We start from the raw sequence: 17,278 nt of genomic DNA on the forward strand, positions 1-17,278 counted from the left end.
TTTTGGAATGCCTTTGACTGTCCACAGCTATGGTTGATCTAGTTACAGTCAAGCACATCTAAGTTATTATCTCCCATCCTTTTAAAGAGCATGCAGCAGGAATTTAGCATAGAAGAAAGAGCTTGATCATCAGTAAACCAAGGCCAGTCATCAAAGGCAGAGGAAGCTTGAGGCAACCTCAGCAGCTTTGTCTGCTGGAGCACTGCCAGGCCCAGCTTTGGGAAGGTAGAGCTGAGCCTCTGATGCTTTTCCATGGGAGCCTTCAGGAGGTTCCTGTGAATTTCCTGGCAGAAATCTCTTAAACCCTTCAGGGCTCTCTTTGGGGAAGAGGAGATGCTGCTGAAGAAAATTCACCCAGTAATGGGCAGGATGTAGGGCAGGAGGAAATCTTGGTGCCACTAGGAGCTTTAAGACCATGAATTCCTTTAGGTTATGTAAGGCCACAGGTTACTTCTCCTCATTCCTGTTCAGCCAGGTCTCTGCTGCAGGAAACAAGCCCCCACCCAAGCAGGTGATTGACTTCTCAGCTGTGTTCCTTAACTGGCACTGCAGTGCCCTGGTGCCTGAGAGAGGAAGAGGCATTTCTGAGCATTTCTGCAGCCTGTGTCTCTGCCCCAGCACAAAACTGTGGCATGGCAGCAGGAACAGATGGAGCAGTTGAATCCAACTCAAAGGACTTGAGAGAGTACACATCACATGGTGTGCTCACTGCTGAGGTGCTGCCTCCCTTGTCAGACTTAGAACTTGGAGAAGACATCCTCTGGCAGGTGTTAGGGCAGCTGATTTTACAGGCACCATCAAGATGGTTCTACCAACATGAATGGATAGTTTTTGCTGGTAGAAAGGGGGTTGAGTTCATTGTGGCATGTAGCCTCCAAGTTCTTTGATTCAGTGTCTGAATTGACAAAATACTCCACTGATGAAGGCCAGGGGTAGGTGAATGATCCATCCACACACCAGAAACTAAATGCATTTTTTTCTTTCCACACATCCAAAGTGAAATATTTATGACTTCCAAAAACCTTTCTTATCTAGATCACAGCTGATGTCCTCTGTGCAAGAGTTCTGTGCACCCAGTGCCAGCTGAAGGGGTGCCACCTTGGCTGGGATGTGGATTCACAGCATGAAGAAAGGCACAGCAGGGGTTTCAGGTCTCTCAGAGTGCCCACACACAGGTTACCAGCATTGTTTTATTGTGAACAGGCCAGCTCGTTTTTCCTGTGCTTCCCTTTCCCAGCATTCACACTGGAATTGTTGGGACAGGTTTTGTCATAGTCCTGTAGGACCTGCCACAATTGCTGGAGTACAAACCCACACTTGAGTGTGCTGTCATGTGAAACAAAGCAAATCAATTCATGTCCCGACCTCTCCTGTGCCATTGCTGATGCCTCTGTGCAGGAAAAGCAGACCCCTGAGCTCTGGAGCTGGCTGGAAGTCAGGGAATAGTTCAGGGTTCTTCTGTGCTGGAGTGATCTGCAGGAGCCTGAGCCTTCCTGCTCTTCCTGTAAGGAGGGAACTGCTCAGGGTCCTGAGCTCTGCAGTCACCTGCAGGTCATTCTGAAATCAATTTATAGCCTTTTTGTGCTTGTGTTTCCTTAGAAGTTTAAGACTCTTGAGCAATTAACTAATCTAATTAAGAAAGTGTTGGCTTGTAGCTTGAGAAGGGAGATGTGTGGCCAGGACCTAGAGAACCAACATTTGCAGGGATAATGGATTACTGTTCCTGGGGTAAGACTCCAGAGTGCCTGACCATGTATCTGAACCTTCAGTGCCTGCTTGTTTCTGTCTCTCTCTGACAGTTTGCCAGAAAAGTAGTTCCTGGAATGGCTTAGACACTTCCTCATAGCCAAAGCTCTGTGAATCACATTGAGCAATTTGGTCATCCAGCACATTTGCTTGGTGAGGCCCAGGGTACTCAAACATTTGTTTCAAGCCACTGGGGAAGCCCCTCTATCAATATAATCCAGCAAAATGCAGATAAATCCTTCCTGTCCTGGACAGAAAAAGTTTTATGATTTGGGGAGAGAGTTTAAACCAGAGCTGTGTGCTAGAGAAAAGCATTCTGTCCCAGAAGTAAACTGTATGATTTTAATTAACTCAAAGCTTTAGGAAAAAGAGAAAACATTCTGGTTTTTCAGTGTTCAAGAGTCATAGAGATACTGCAGCAATGGCCCTTACAATGGTGAGGAGTGTTATTCTGTTTGTGCTCCTGTCAGTGTTTGATCTGTGCCTTAGTCTTGTCTCATCTCCTTACCTGCAGGAAAGAATAACAGGGCATGCTTGGCTGGAACAGGTTTGCAGAGATGCATTGGTGATTTTATTTCTGTGAAGTAATTTGACATCTTTGTAAGAAAAATGACTCTCTGGTCCAAGCTGTTACCTTTGAAACATTGTATTAAATCTGTGTGTGCACTGTGTTGCCCGTGGAATCCAAAATCTTTCCTATTTATCTTTACAGTATGGGCAATGAGGCAAATCCAAGAGAAAATAGGAAAGTGGCAGGTTTGGTGGGGTTAGCCTCTTAAAAATATGTGGATGCTGGGATTAATGGGCAGGGATTGCTTTGAAATGTTTTAATGCCTCCAGGTCAGCCACTTCCCTCCCTCAGCCTGAACTAGGGACAGAGTTACACATGTGCTCTGTCCACATGAGCACAAATTAAAGGCAGGCTCTCTGTCTGCTGCTAACTAGGAGTTCCCATTCTGATGAAATTTTGGGAAAAGTGGAAGGTTTTTCCAGTCCCTCTATCATCCTCAAGTCTGGCTGGCTGATTTCTAGGCTTTGTACTTTCCCTAGGATTGAGTTTTCAAGCTGGAGGTGGGAGAGGTTACTTTTACTCTACTTTTTGTTGAGACAATTCATGCTTCCTGTTGAAAATGGGGAATGTTCCCAAATCCAGAAAGGCTGAAGACAGTTTCTAGGGAATCAGTGCTCCGCCAACAGCACTGGGCAGCAAATTCATGGTCTGTGCTCCAGGCATTGAACCATGGAATATCCTGAGTGGGAAAGGACCACAGGGATCATTGAGTCCTACTCCTTGCCCTGCACAGGAGACTCCAACAATCCCACCATGGGTTTGCTTTCCTTGTTTTGTGTCTTTGCAGCTGGAGTGAAGTTCAGAGTCCTTGAGCAGCAGGATGGAAAACCTCTGCGTCTCCTTATGCAGGTAAGGCCCCCGTGCCTGCCCCCAGAGTGACCCCAGTCCCTCTGTGCTGCTCCCACTGAAAGGCTCCACTTCAACATTAGCAGCTGTAAAATGCTGAATCAAGGGAAATAATCACGTGTTGCTGTGGCTGGCTGCTGCTTTCTGTGCTTTTTGGTGCCCTGCTTGTGTCCTGTGTTTGAAGGAAATGCAGTGCCCTGAGTGGTGTGAAGTGAAATGTAGAAGAAGGGGAGTAGGAGAAACACAGAGCTGTGTTACTTCTGGGACTAAGACCTCGTGCCATTATCACCCCCTGGCCCTGTGCAGCTTCATGTCATAATTGCTGAACACTGGGAGAAGCAAAAGAAGGCAGTTTACCCTCCAGAATGAAGCAGCAGGAAAAGCTCTTCCCCTCCACTGGTGCTGCAAAGCCTTGCTGCTCCATGAGGCCAGCAGGGCGAGAGCCTGGGCAAGGTGAGAGAAGAAAGGGCCTCCTGCTTTTCTCCAGGGCTGCCCTGGTGAGGGGTATGGGCAAAGCTTACCTGTGCTTTTGTAACCCCCCATTCCCACGCTCTGGCATCAAAGATACTAAGGGAAATTATCTTCTGAAAAGAAATGAGGTGTTGGCAGCAGGAAAGTTCTCCTTACACTTTCAGGAGTGAAATTTCCATCTCCTGACCCAGCAGGAACACAGCCATGTCCCAGGGAGGCTTTTCTAGCTCTCTGCATCCTAAAGAGGAGAGGCTGCCAGTAGTGTATAGCACTTATAAAAGCACTTGGACACTGGGGGAGTGTGTGGGAAGGATTTAAATGCAGCTTCCCAGTCCTTTTGCTTTTTCCATCACCAGTTCCACCCTTTTTCAGCAAAGGTCAGGCTAGCAGGGAACCAGCAAACCAGCTAGTAGCAATTCCAGAGGGAATCCCTTCTACAGATGTCTTCTAGGGCAAAACTAGCATGCTCTAAGCAAGCTGTCTTCCCAGCTCCTGCCTTTCAGTAGGATAGTGGTGTAAGAACCAAAATGTGCCATCCTTCATGGCACATTTCCTTTCTCTTTCCAGAGAAAGGAAACCAGACACCAGAGATGAGGCATAGGAGCTGCTAAGCAGAGGCTTTGGCATCAGTGTGTGTGAGAGATGAGGTGGATGGAGTCTCCACAGAGAAAAGACTTGAGCAAAGGCAATGAGTCATATGACTGTGATGAATTTTCTTTGGACCTGCAAGCAGATCCATTTTCTATCTGGAATATAGCACAAGTCATCACCTCAAGAGGTGGAAGTGCTGCTGTAGATGTCTGTCCCAGCCTTCTGTTCCAATAGTAATGAGCAGACAGTCAGAAAAGGCACTTTTTTTGCTCTCTTTGTGCTGGTGGAAATGAAAAATGGGCTTGTGTCAGAAATCCTGCTGAATAACCCACTTTGTGATAGGCCTTTGGAGAGGGTAGTCTAAAAAACCTATTTTTAAGTGAAATTCTTATTTATTGTACACAGTGATGTGCCTTTCTTGAGAATCTGCAGTGGCTTTGCCCCTTCTCTGTGTGGAAGCCCTCTTGGAGCAGTGCCTGGTAGAAGTCAGGCTGGATGCATGGACCTACACCCAAAGTAATTGCAGCTGTAGGTGATAGTCTGAGCTGTCCTGTGGGCCACTGGGAATGGATAGAAATCAATAATGCTGGCTTTGAGCATTCCCAACCAGCTCCTGGTTCAGCCAAGGGGTTAGTTTTGATTTTTAAGATAGTGCCTCTGGAATGCAAAGTCCAGACCCTGAAGGGGGGCAGAGGATGGGTGATGATATTTCCATTTCAAATGCTACTTAATATTCTTCAGGAAGTCTTACATAGATCAGTATTTTCATTAGTGTTTAAAGTCATTTCTTTTGGTGCACAAGAAGAAATATTTCTGGCAGTGTGGCTCAACAGAACGGATAGCCCAGGGAGAAAACTGGCTTTAAGCTGAAGGAGGGCGGGTCTGGAGTAGATATTAGGAAAAAATTCTTCCTTGTGAGGGTGCTGAGGCCCTGGCACAGGGTGCCCAGAGCAGCTGTGGCTGCCCCTGGATCCCTGGCAGTGCCCAAGGCCAGGCTGGGCAGGGCTTGGAGCAACCTGGGACAGTGGGAGGTGTCCCTGCCGTGGCAGGGGTGAAACAAGATGAACTTTAGGTTCCTTCTAACCCAAGCAGTCTGAGATTCTGGGATTCTAGATCACAATGAGTTTGATCCATTCGTGTGCCTTCTGCTGAAAGTCTCGTCTTCTCCTGCTTTGGAAAGGGTCAAACAGCAGAGGAAGGGAAAAGGAACATCTCCATTAGGATGGATATTCTAGCAGGGTTTATTATAGCTTTGACCTACAGAACTTTCATAAGGGGAACAAATATTGCCTCTTCACTAATAATGAGTTTTGCCTGTTTGCTTCCATTTGTACCAGGAGAGGCAGGGATGTGAATTGCTCTGGGTGTAAGAAGCCCTGTTTATTACAGTGGCCAGTGCTACCCCTGGGTATCACCACTCCACCCAGAGATGCTTCTCAACAAGAAATGTTGTGTGCAGACCTTCCAGCCCACACAGCTAATAGCCAAAGCTGTGTCTCTCACTTGAGGAGCAGCAGTTCCTGTCCTCCTCCCCCAGCATGTTTGCACTTCAGACACTCTGCTTTGCCTACAGCTGAGGAAATGGGCAGAAATAGTTACTTGGGTTTTACAGCTGTTAGTGCTGGGGACAGGTTTCTTTGGCCTTTTTTCCCCCCATGCTGTTTATTCTATTTTATAATTTTCCCTGCAAGCAGCTGCCCTGGCCTTTTGCCTAAACTTCCTAGAGATGCTTCTGTGTACAGGCATTTCCCCCTTCTGCTTGAGCAATCTTGTGCTTTGAAACTAATTTGACAAAGATCTCCAGCATTAGTTCTAATGAACTCTTAGCTCAACCCCACTTCACAAGAGCTCGATCTCTGTAGGCACTGGGGCTTCATCCCTCACCATTCCATGAGCTCCAAGCAGCTGAAGCAAGCTGGTGGCACAGGCAAACTCCCAGAAACCCAGATGCTTTTTAGTGGACAAAAAAAATACTCAGCTTTGACCAAGTAGTGACTCTGTGCATGGGTTTGCTGTCTCTCTTTCCTCTGTGGCTGGATTCTGTGCTGTGAACTAGTCTCCTTTCCCAGAGCTGCTTGGTTGGTTCCAGCAGAGCTGAACCCTTCTGCTAGAGAAGGATGTCCTTCCATTTCTCTCCACTGACCAAGCTTTCCCTGCCTCTGTAAGTCCCCACCCCTGGGCATCTTTCATGGTCTATGCCCTAAGCCCCACCATTTCTGTGCCATCTTTTTGGTCCTTTGGAGGCTGTGCTGTGCATCCTTTTCATGCCACACTGCATCCATTCTGTGGACTTCACCTGCCTCCCTACCCTGAATGCTTCACTGGGATGAGCATTTCCAAGGTCTGACATGCTTCTGTCACCCCTTGTACAGTAAATGTGTCTGTTCACATCCCTGTCTTCAAAAGGTCAATGCAGCAACTGGGGACCGTGGGCAGAGCTTTTGTAGGCACAGACTTGGGGTGGTGATTGAAGTAAAATTGAAAAAGATTAACTCAGCCAAGGAAACTTAATTGAAAATGGTAATGAGGAGCTCTGTGGTGTGATCCTGTTGTGCTGAGACTTGGTTCCACTGGGTGGTTTCGGGTGATACCAGGTTTAACTTCACACACAGCTGTGGGCTGAGGGCTCACAACAGGTACAGCCAAATTCCAGAGGAGTTCCTGGAGTCCCAGTGCATCCCCAGTGCAGTACTAGATGTAGATTTAAATAAGATGTTAGGAAATATTTCTTCATGGGAAGGGTGGTGAGATGGTGGCACAGCTGCCCAGGGCAGTGGTGGAATCACCATCCCTGAGATGTTCACGAGCAGCGTGGATGAGGCATTTGGGGACATGGGTTGGTGGTGGCTTTGGCAGTGCTGGCTTAAGGGTTGGACTCAATGATCTTAAAGGTCTTTTCCAAACTAAAAAATTCCATGACTCTGTGATTCTGTTGCTGTCTTCTGTCTCCCCAGCCACTGTCCCCTCCACTCTGGTGTGTAACACACTCCCCTCTCATTCCCCCAGCTGTCGTGCTGGTTCTTGTCTGCCCCTCTGCTTGGGAATGACTCTAGTGACACCCCTTGCCAAGCTCAGTGTGTTAATGTTGGGGGATGGTGGTGAAGGATAAACAGCCTTAGCAAGCCAGGGAGGGATTCTGTGCTGTGTGAGGAGCAGGACTGATGCTTCCCTTGCTGCTGTCCCTCTTTCTTCACACAGATCAACCCCCTCTCCTATGGAGGTGTGGTCCAGACCTACAGACTGCCTACCTACAGCTGCTATCCCAGGGACTCCTGGGCATCTCTCTGCAAGAAACTGTTCCTTGGAGAGCTCATCTACCCTTGGAAACACAAAGGAGACAAGCAGAACTAAAGACAGTGGAAGAACTTAGGAACTTGACCTGAAAAACTTACCAACTCCTAATGCTTTGGGACCAAAGGCTGCTCAGAGCCAGCAACTGCTCCACCCCTTTAAACAGATTTTGGTAACATAGGAAGGGCTGAATTTTTAAAGGCAAGTATTTTTAAACATTATTTTTCGGCTTTCTCTTCCCCTACACTGTGTTTGTATATTATGCTAATGATTATTTTGGAAACAAAAGCTTAAACCCATCAGTGCCTCATGAAACCAGAACTCAGTGTCATGGAGGGAGCAGCTCCCAAATGGTCTGGGGATGAATTTCTCCTTCCATGTCAGCTCACAGGGCCATAGCAAATCATCCCCTCAGGTGGTTCTGAGCCACAATGCTGTGGTGCCTTCAGCCAGAGCATGTTTTGGACCTTTTATACTTCAGCCCTCAAGCCAGCTGATCAAAACCATGTGAAGAATCAGCTTGTGGAGTCCTACACTGAAAACTGAATAGCTGGGTGTCTGAGCTCATGGGATATTTATTAATTTCTTTTGAGGAGGGCTTGCACTCACCCTCACTGCAGCACCAGAGGTGTGGGAAGAGTGAGGCTGGAGGCCCAGAAGCACAGATTGTTTTATCATGATTCTGTGATTTCTCTTGGCAGAGTAGTTTGCTTTGGATACATTTCCAAAGTTCATGAGTGCTTGGCTTTCCATGTTCTGGTCTCATTTTGATGTGTCTCCTGTTCTCTCTCTTGGAGAGGGAGCCTGTGCACTGGAGGATGTTCCACTGGGCATGCAGTGGTTGTGTCAAATTAAAATACAATACACTTCCTCCAGCTCTGCTCATTCCTCTGCCCCAGCTCAAACAAGGAGTCAGTGTCACTGTACCTTGCTTTTTGCACAGGTGAGGGCTCTGCTGAATCCTGCCCCTTTTCCCCTGGCTGGCCAAGGAACCAAGGATGGAGGAGGAAGAAGAGAAGGTGCAGTGGCTGCAGTGCCCAGCCCTTCTCTGGATGGCTGCCTCTGTGCTCCAGTGGGCGTTGGCAGGGCAAGGTGCCCTGGGCCTGTAGGAGCCTTCAGTCAGCAATCCCAGCAAGAGGGTCAGAGTTTCCTACCCCAGCCCTGTGTCTCATTCATGTGCTGGCAGCTGTCACAAAAGGGAAGGGTTATGCCCCCCCTGGCTTTAGGACATCCCTGGCCAGATGTATTTGGGTTGTCTGGAGCTGCTAAAAGCCCCTCATGGTGCAGTTAGTGCCTCTACAGGCATAACCTGAGCAGGAGAAAAGGAAGCTCTGCAGGCAGGTGCATGGTCCAGACATTCCTTAGCAGGCAAAGCTCCAAGGCCTTTGAGGTTTCTTAGGGACACGTGAGGGAGGCAGGACTACATGGGTACTACGTGATGCCCTGTCACCCTGAGCCAGGGCAAATCCCTGGGAAAGCCAGTGTGGCAAAGCCCCCCTCATCTGCTATTACAGGCTCTGGCTGGGACATCCCTGCCTGCAGAAACTGCAGAGAGCTTGTTCTTTGATGATCTGTGCTTAAAACTCCTGTGCAGCATCTTCTTTTCTTGTAATGATCACTACCTGAGGAATTCTCTGCACTCCAGGTGTGAATAACTGCAGGCTGTGATGCATTCAGTGGATGAATGGTGTAAATAACATTTTCACTTCAGCTGAAGTCAGAGTCATGAGCCCCATCCTCACCTGGCACTGAGCAGAGCAGGTTTACACCTCACCTCCCTCTCATCTTTCCTGTGGAGCTCCTAAATGATATCCCTGGTTCCTCCCACACCTGCGCTGTTCAGTTTGCTGACTGCTGTGAGACACTTTGTTATTTTTGGTCTTGTGAAAATAATGTTTCTAATATCCTGGCTTTTAAAATTTTTCTGTGGGACTGGACAGTTCATGATGGTCCTAATCATGGTCCTTAGGGTTCAAATGCCACGATAGCCCCAGTGGCAGCACAGAGCCATGAAAACCAGTAACTACTGGGAACCTGCCAGATGTATCAGATGTTCCAGTGTTGGATTTGTTTACTAAAGGCTGCTACTGACTCTGAGGTGGGGAAATAACAAACCAAGAAAAAGCTCCTCCTCAAACCTGAGATCCTGAGTCTTCTGCAGCAGAGAACCTCGAGCAGCCCAGCTGGGCAGGGGCGGCTCCTTGTGCATGCAGTTCTCCTGTGTCACCCAGAGCTGGTGCCTGAGCTGTCTCTCTGCTCCTTGCACTGGGTGTTCTCCTTGCCTGCAATGGTATCTGAGCATCTGAGTTGCTTCTGCTGGATGTTTGCCACGTCTCTCCTCTTCCTTTCCAGTCCCTGCTGAAAGAGTCTTCCCCCACCCTTTCCGACTCTGTGCAGAGACATTACAACAGTGTAGCAGACATCCTGCTCAAGAGCACTTGACCTTATGTCATCTCTCTAATTAGAAGTTAGGATCAGCATCATCTTCCACGGCAGCACAGACTGGCCCAGTGCTGGCATTTCCTCAGGGAAGAGGCTGCTGGTAAGGCAGATTTGTCCTCAGATCCATATTATCCAGAGCAGCCCTTGGATGAGAAGTAGTTAAAAATTCCAGATCTCCCATTCCTACCACGCACCCCTTATAGCAGGCAGCAAGCAGGCTTTGCCAGCCATCAGTCAAAGACACTCATCTTACAGACTTTTTTTAATACTGCATTTCCTTATTATTATTTCTCCCACCTTTTGGTTCCCAGTGCTGCCACAAACCCCCTCTTTACTTAGGCAGGGGGTTTGCAAAGGAAAATGTGATTCACTCTGTGAAAAACTCGATCCTAGAGAGAAATTCTGCCTTGGAGAAATACTTTCTTTCCCTAACCAGGGACAGCATGTGACAATGCTGAAAGGAAACCTCAGTAATTACTGCACTGAAAGCTCTGGTTATGGGTTTGGGAGTTTTCCCTGATGCTGCAGCTGGACTGTGCCCTGTTCAGGACCACACAAAGACTCTTGCACAAATACACAACCCATATATTGACTTCCAGTAGAGTAAGGAAAATCTGCATTTCACCCTGCAGAGAACGAGCTGCTTTCCTTCTGCCCTGTGCTGCCTCTTTCTGCTGCTCCAACACTATCTTCTTGCTTAACTCTGTCCCCCAGTGACTTAGCCTTTATGCTTAGACCTGCTGGTCACACCAGCACAGGGAGCTGCTGGAGGTTGTGATGCTCTGGTCCAGCCCCTGCTCATGCAGGGCCACCCAAGGCTGGTTGCTCAGGACCGTGTCCAGATGGCTTTGGGATATCTCCAAGGATGGCAACTCCAACAACCTGTGCCAGTGGCTGATGATCCCCACAGTGGAAAGGTGTTCCCTGCTCTCAGGCAGGGGTTGATGTGTTTCAGTTCATGACTCTTGTCCTTGTGTTGTGCAGAGCTCGGCGACGCCGTAACTCAGATTGCCTCAGTGAATGTGAACACTGGCAGTCCTGTGTCATGTCTGCTCCTGTTTCCTCTCTTCAGGCACAGCTCAGCAGCCCCTTTGCCTTTTGGGGGATAAAGCCTTGGTAAGGGGGGGTGCCTATGCATTGACTCAGATCCCTTACCTGCTCCTTGGTCCTTTTTTGGACTTGGTAGCAGAGAGCCCTTTCTCCTGCCACACTCCTGCCTGTGCTGAGCTCACAGTGGGAGCTCTGGGGGCTTGGGCAGCAGCACCCCAAACCTGGCAGTGTCCAGGTCTGCAGGGTCAGGAACGGCCTAGAGTGTAGAGCCCTGGGGCTCTACAGGGTGAGTGTGCTGTGCAACACAGGGGATGGGTCTGGATCTCAGCTGATCTCCCACATGACAGGAGGCCACACGGCTTTCCAGCTAGATTGGGAGTTTTGGGTGCAGGATAAACATGTTCAGAGCAATCCAAGCCCCATGTGGGCAGCTGATCTGCCTTCCTGGATGAGAACAGAGTGCCCACCACCTTTGCCTGTGGCTCAACATTTTGCATTAGGGGTTGCTGCAAGAGTCTGTCACCTTTGGCTCCAGCCCTTACCCACGCCTGAGCCTCAAACCAGGAAAGCTCAGACTCCCCACTTACCATCTCAGCAGGCTAAATATGAGGAATGGTCCCACACAGATGAGTGCTGCAGGTGACAGAACACTCCCCTGCATTCCCGGGCAGGTACTGGAGCAGGGAGCAGTGGAGGTGTTTGGGGGAAGCTGCAGAACGAGGCCCAGCTCGGGGCAGGGACAGGCTGCAGCTCCTCTGCCATCCACTGTTATTTAACATCTGGAACTGGGGAAGTTTGTGAGAACTTCACAGTTCTTGTAATCAATCCTCCTCACAGTGTTTTCTGGTTTTGAGTAAAGTATTATAAAAGAGCACTGACTCATTGAGAGTTTCATTAAAAGTGTGTGAGTGTTTGTGAGTGAGGTTTGGCAAGGAAGTTAAAAGCCACTGTGCATTTCTCCTTCCCTCACGTGAGCCACCAGGCGTTCAGCAGCAGCAAAGTGCTCCCACAACAGTGACACAGTGCTTGTTTTAAATGTCACCACTAACCCCAGCTGAAGGTGACTTCCTTCCCCCTGCAGCCCTGATGTGAAACACAGGCTGGTGATGTGAAACACAGGCCAGTCCTGTGCACCAGTCCAGGAACGAGCCCTGGCTCAGGAACCACACTGGCTTCAGGCTCATCACTGTTCTGCAGGGAGAAGGGCTGGGCAGAGCAATGGCACAGCAGGACAGTGCCAGTGCCAGCAGTGCCAGTTGCAGCGGGGCTGAGGGATGCTGCACATTCCAGTGCTTGTGTGCAAGTTTAGGGATGGAGAGTTTTGTTCTACTGATAGGTTTTATTGGTTAATTCAACCTTTTAATCAGAACTTCAATGGATTTTGATAACTCCACAGTAAAGATGTTGGGAGGAAACTCCAGCCCTTACCTCTAGTTTGCCTTGCTGCTGAGCAGTGTGGCTGTCAGCAGCACAGGGATGGGCAGGGCAGCTCCCAAACCTCTGCTCTCACACACAGGGGCATTTCAGCATTTGTCCAGCTATAATTGTTCTGCCAAGGCCAAACCACAAAGCTTGTGCAAGGAGGATCCAGTGAATGCCACCTCAGGCCTGGGAGATGGTTGAAGTGATGCTCCTCCAGCTCTGGGTGTTCTGTGATTCAGAGGGAGGATCCTTGATGTCTCATGGGCCTGCCCATGGGATGTGTTCAGTATGAGGGGGCAGGACAGGGGACAATCTTCTGCAGCACAGCACAATCCAAGCAGCAGCCCAAGCTGGGTCTGGGAGTGACAGCTCCCTCTGGCCACTCCTTCCCTCTTCATACCAGAGCACTCACTCCCTTGAATTCCATCCCTTTCTCCTTTTCCCTCTCCCAGCTGAAGGCACGGCTGTGACAAACTCCCCACATTGCAGCAAGCCCCTGCCAAGGTCACCCCTCTGCCAGGAGCCTCTGCCAGGATTGCCCCTCTCCCTCTGCCTCCCACCTCTTGCCACAATTCCCACCTGTCTGGGCTCTGTTTGGTTTCCACCATCCCACCAAAGACGAGAGAAATCCCTGGAATGAGCGAGGCCTTTGGCTGGCGCTGTGGAGCGGCAGGACTGAGACCCAGAGGCTGAGAAAAGAGAGATAAAATAGAGGAGATTCCTGCCCATCCTCCTCCTGTCCACCTGCACTGCTTTGGATCCATTGGACTGTTGGACAGAAATGAGGCTTTTCTCTCCTCCTGGAGAAAAGGAACATCCACATGTCCCCCCTCTCCCCACCCCTGCTCTGCCCACCAGGCTGTGCCCTGGGTGCATGTTTCTCCACAGACTTTACCTTCCAAGCCCCTTTACCCTGGGAATGCAGTGGCCAGGGATGGCAGTGGCTGCAGGAGGACATGTGCTCTTTGGGTTTGCTTTAGCTGCTCTTTGGGTTTGCTTTAGCTGCTCTTTTGTTTTCCTCTGTCACTGCTCTCACTGTGCTTGGCAGCAGCCGTGGGAGCTGGGGGAGGGCACAGAGTGGGGTGCTGTGTTTGGCCCCTGCCAGTGGAGAAGCCAAACTGAGCAGCTGAGGGTGAGGATCCCCTTGGCCCACAGGACACAAACCCCTCACCAGAAGAAGCCCCCAAAGGGATCCAGAGCTCATGGCTGCAGGGCGGCAGAGGAGCTCGAGCCTTCAGGCTGTGGGAAAGGAGAGGGAACCAGACAGAGACCCCCAAAGAGGGGGCAGCCCCCCCTCCCTGTGAGTGTGGAGGGAACAACTCTGGAGAGAGCCCAGGGAGGCCACGGAGATGCCCCAAGGGCTGGAGCCCCTCTGCTCTGGAGCCAGGCTGGCAGAGCTGGGGGTGCTCACCTGGAGAGGAGAAGGCTCCAGGGACACCTCAGAGCCCCTGCCGGGGCCTGAAGGGGCTCCAGGAGAGCTGGAGAGGGACTGGGGACAAGGGATGGAGGACACAGGGAATGGCTCCCACTGCCAGAGGGCAGGGCTGGATGGGATATTGGGAATAAGGAATTGTTCCCTGGCAGGGTGGGCAGGCCCTGGCACAGGGTGCCCAGAGCAGCTGTGGCTGCCCCTGGATCCCTGGCAGTGCCCAAGGCCAGGCTGGGCAGGGCTTGGAGCAGCCTGGGACAGTGGGAGGTGTCCCTGCCATGGCAGGGGTGGGACTGGGTGGTCTCTGAGGTCCCCTCCAACACAAACCATTTTGTGGTTCTATAAAAACATCTCCTGCAATCCATGCCCCCTCCCTCTCCCTCCTTCCCAGGGCTCTCTGGCCTGAGCAGCCAGCAGAACTCCCCGAGGAGCTGCAGGATCCTTGCAGGCTGGGGCACATGGGTCATGGACATGGCATTCACTGGAGGCAGCAGGCTGGGAACATGGATGGTGAATGCCCAGGTGCCCAGCTCTGGGAAGACGAGCAGGATGCTTTGTTCAGCACAGGGATTTGTCAGCAATGATGGCTGGGAGAGGATCCTCCACACCTCCCCACTGGGAATCCCCTGGGACTGGGTTTGGGAGTGGTTCCTCAGGGATGGCAGGCCAATGCCAAGGGATTCCAGTGGAGAACATCCAGGAGTCGTGGTACAGGCTCAGCCTGGCACCCACAGCCCCATTCCCTGGAGACATGCTGGATGTCATCATGGCTGCCCCTGCCCCACCGACAATGGGGTGCACACACCCCCCACCCCAAGAACCCACTGCCTGCCATAAAATGGATGATCCACCTGAATGCCCCCAGATTGTGGGTACCCCTCTTTCTGGATGCCCACCCCATAACTGGAGAGGACACCTGTATGTCCTCCCTCCCACGTACCCACCCACCTGGACATCTCTCACAGCTGGATGTCCCCAGATCCTGGGTGCTGCCTCTTCTTGGATCTCCCTTTCATCTGGATACGCCCTCATCTACTTGCCCCTCCCATCTGGATGCTCAGCTCACATGTGGATGCCCCCCCTTCCTGGATGACACCTGTGTGCCCCGCACACACGGATGTTCCCCAGTCCTGGTCCCCAGTCCCGGTTCCCCAGTCCCGGGTACCTCCTCCCCCGTCGGGCGCTGCCCCTCCCGACTCACTATCCCATCATGCTCCGCTTTCCGCAAGGCACACCGGGAGCTGTAGTCACCATCCTCCACCGCCCAGCCGCCGCTGGCCCTGCCCCTTGAGCTCTCAGGGTGGTGTCGGGGCGGGGCACTTCTGATTGACGTGTGTCTAAGCCTATAGAAGCGGCGACTATGTGAATAAGGCGGGGCCATTTCTGATTGACGCACGGTTTAGCCTATGGGAGCGGCGAGAGCGGGGCCGAGGCACCGCCTGGGCTCGGGCGGACGCGGCGGGTCCGTGAGGCGGGGGCGGCCCTGCCCGGCTGAGGTGGGTGGCGGGACCGGAGCTGGGGCTGACCTGGCGCGGTGCTGCGGCCCGGCGGGGCGGAGCGCGCTCGGGGCCCGGTGGGGCGGCGGCGCTTTGTGCGAGTGGGAGGGCGGAGCGGAGCCGTGTCAGCGGCGGGGGCGCTGCGGGGCCGGGCCGGGCCCTTCCTCCTCCTCCTCCTCCTCCTCCTCCTCCGCCGCAGGTCCCAGCGCGGCCCCCGGCGGAAGATGCGCGACCGGCGGTGAGCGGCGGCGGGGCAGAGGCCGCAGCCCGAGGCTGGCGGGCGGAGGATGCGAGCCGGGCCGCCCCGCCGATGAGAGGCAGGATGGGCACCCAGGGCAGCCCGGTGAAGAGCTACGATTACCTGCTCAAGTTCCTGCTGGTGGGCGACAGCGACGTGGGGAAGGGGGAGATCCTGGAGAGCCTGCAGGACGGCGCCTCCGAGTCCCCCTACGCCTACAGCAACGGTAAGGGGGGCTGGGGGGAACCGGGCCGCAGGACCCCCATCGCTGTCACACCCCTGTCGCTGTCACCTCCCCCCGCCATTGCTGTCACCCGCATCCCGCGGGGACCCCCGAGGGCCCTCAGCCCAGCGCCGAGCTGGCGGGCAGGGAGGGGTTGTTTTGCTTTTTCCTTTGTTTTTATTTTTTCATTAACTGGGAGCGCAGCGCATGGCAGGCAGCTCAGAGGCCTCCTCAGCTCCTTGAAATGCCCCAAATCTGGAGGAGAATGTGGGCAGAGGGGCTGGTGTCTGATGTAATCCCTGGATGCGCAGCCGGACCCTTCCCAAGCGGTCCCGCTCGCAGGGCAGGGCTCCCTCCCGCTCCCCGGCTGCCACAAGGACCGAGCCGTTCCCAGAGGAAGCCGGAGCTGTAACAAAAGAACTGGAGCCCGATTCCCAGCCCGGAGCCGCTCTGGCTTGGTGGCTGTACCGGGAGCGGCCGGGTTGGCCGATCCACCTCCTGCCACCGTCGAGGTTCCTAATGGAGCCCATGACAGACCATTAACTACGGTATCACAAGACCGTAATTAAGAGCCAAGGAGTAGCGCTGTGCGTTTCCTGCAGTTACGGTGTAGCACGGCCTGGCGGGGTGCGGGTCCTGCTGTGGGTGTCAATCTGTCATCCTTCCCCCTCCTCCGTGCACAATAACATCCCCAAGGGCTCAGACCCTGCATCATCGCTGCAGCCCAGGGCAGGAGCAGGTAGTGCCGAGTTTTGCCTGTATCAGGGACCCGAGGGAATCGGGAGCTCCTTGGTGCTCTTCACGGGCCAGATTTGGAGCGTGCAGAGTGGTGTGGCTCCGACCACAGTGGGTCCTTGGAGCCACCACCAGCTCCCCAGGAGCTGATGCAAATTCACACCTGCTCCACGGAGATTTACGGGGAGGTGGTGACTCAGAAGGGGAGCTGCCTGTGAAATGGGAGCAGCGCTTCAGGAAGGAGAAGGCTTTGCTATCGTTCATCTCCTCGGGTGTCTGGCTGGGCTGGTGTGGTTTGCCTTTGAGGAGGTGCTGGGCGCTTCAGAGCTTCCCTGAAGAGAGTTTGTGTTTCTGGAGAGCCTGCCTCACCTTGGAGCTGTGGAACTGCTCCGTGGGGTTGGTGTTTACCATGTAGAGTGTAACGGGGTGGCTGTTTTAAGTGAAGTGTTGCAGTTAGAATTGTCTTCTGATTGAAGTGGCTTTGAAGCAGACGGGGTATGAAAAAGGAGTGAGTTGAGTGGGGTCTTTGATATAGGCATGAGACCCAAAGAACAGGGATTTTGGCTATGGCTGTAGACCTTTTGTCTCAGAACCCACTGTTTTGTAGCAACTAAATACCAGCATCTTTTGTTGGAAAAAGAAATCTCAGTGAATAATTTCAGAACTTTCCCTTGTCCTCTGTGGGCAATTGAGCCCATTTCTAATTAGAGAATTAGGTCACATACTG

General features: G+C 52.1%; 2 protein-coding genes across 2 annotated transcripts in view; both read left to right on the top strand.

The window, feature by feature from the left end:
* Nucleotides 1-9,739, top strand: part of PIGQ (phosphatidylinositol glycan anchor biosynthesis class Q) — a 35,338-nt gene extending 25,599 nt beyond the window's left edge. Inside the window, exons 10-11 of the mRNA XM_084216389.1 lie at nt 3,105-3,166; nt 7,424-9,739. Of these exons, the coding sequence (XP_084072515.1) occupies nt 3,105-3,166; nt 7,424-7,576 (215 nt within the window). The 3' untranslated portion in view covers nt 7,577-9,739. The remainder of the gene's footprint in view (nt 1-3,104; nt 3,167-7,423) is intronic.
* Nucleotides 9,740-15,336: 5,597 nt separating this feature from the next.
* The window catches only part of RAB40C (RAB40C, member RAS oncogene family), a 36,596-nt gene continuing 34,654 nt past the window's right edge, over nt 15,337-17,278 (top strand). The window contains exon 1 of the mRNA XM_084216421.1: nt 15,337-15,819. Coding sequence (XP_084072547.1) covers nt 15,666-15,819 — 154 coding nt within the window. The 5' untranslated portion in view covers nt 15,337-15,665. The remainder of the gene's footprint in view (nt 15,820-17,278) is intronic.

Source organism: Fringilla coelebs (genome assembly GCF_963513975.1).
Source record: "Fringilla coelebs genome assembly, chromosome: 16".
In the NCBI taxonomy this organism is placed as follows: domain Eukaryota; kingdom Metazoa; phylum Chordata; class Aves; order Passeriformes; family Fringillidae; genus Fringilla; species Fringilla coelebs.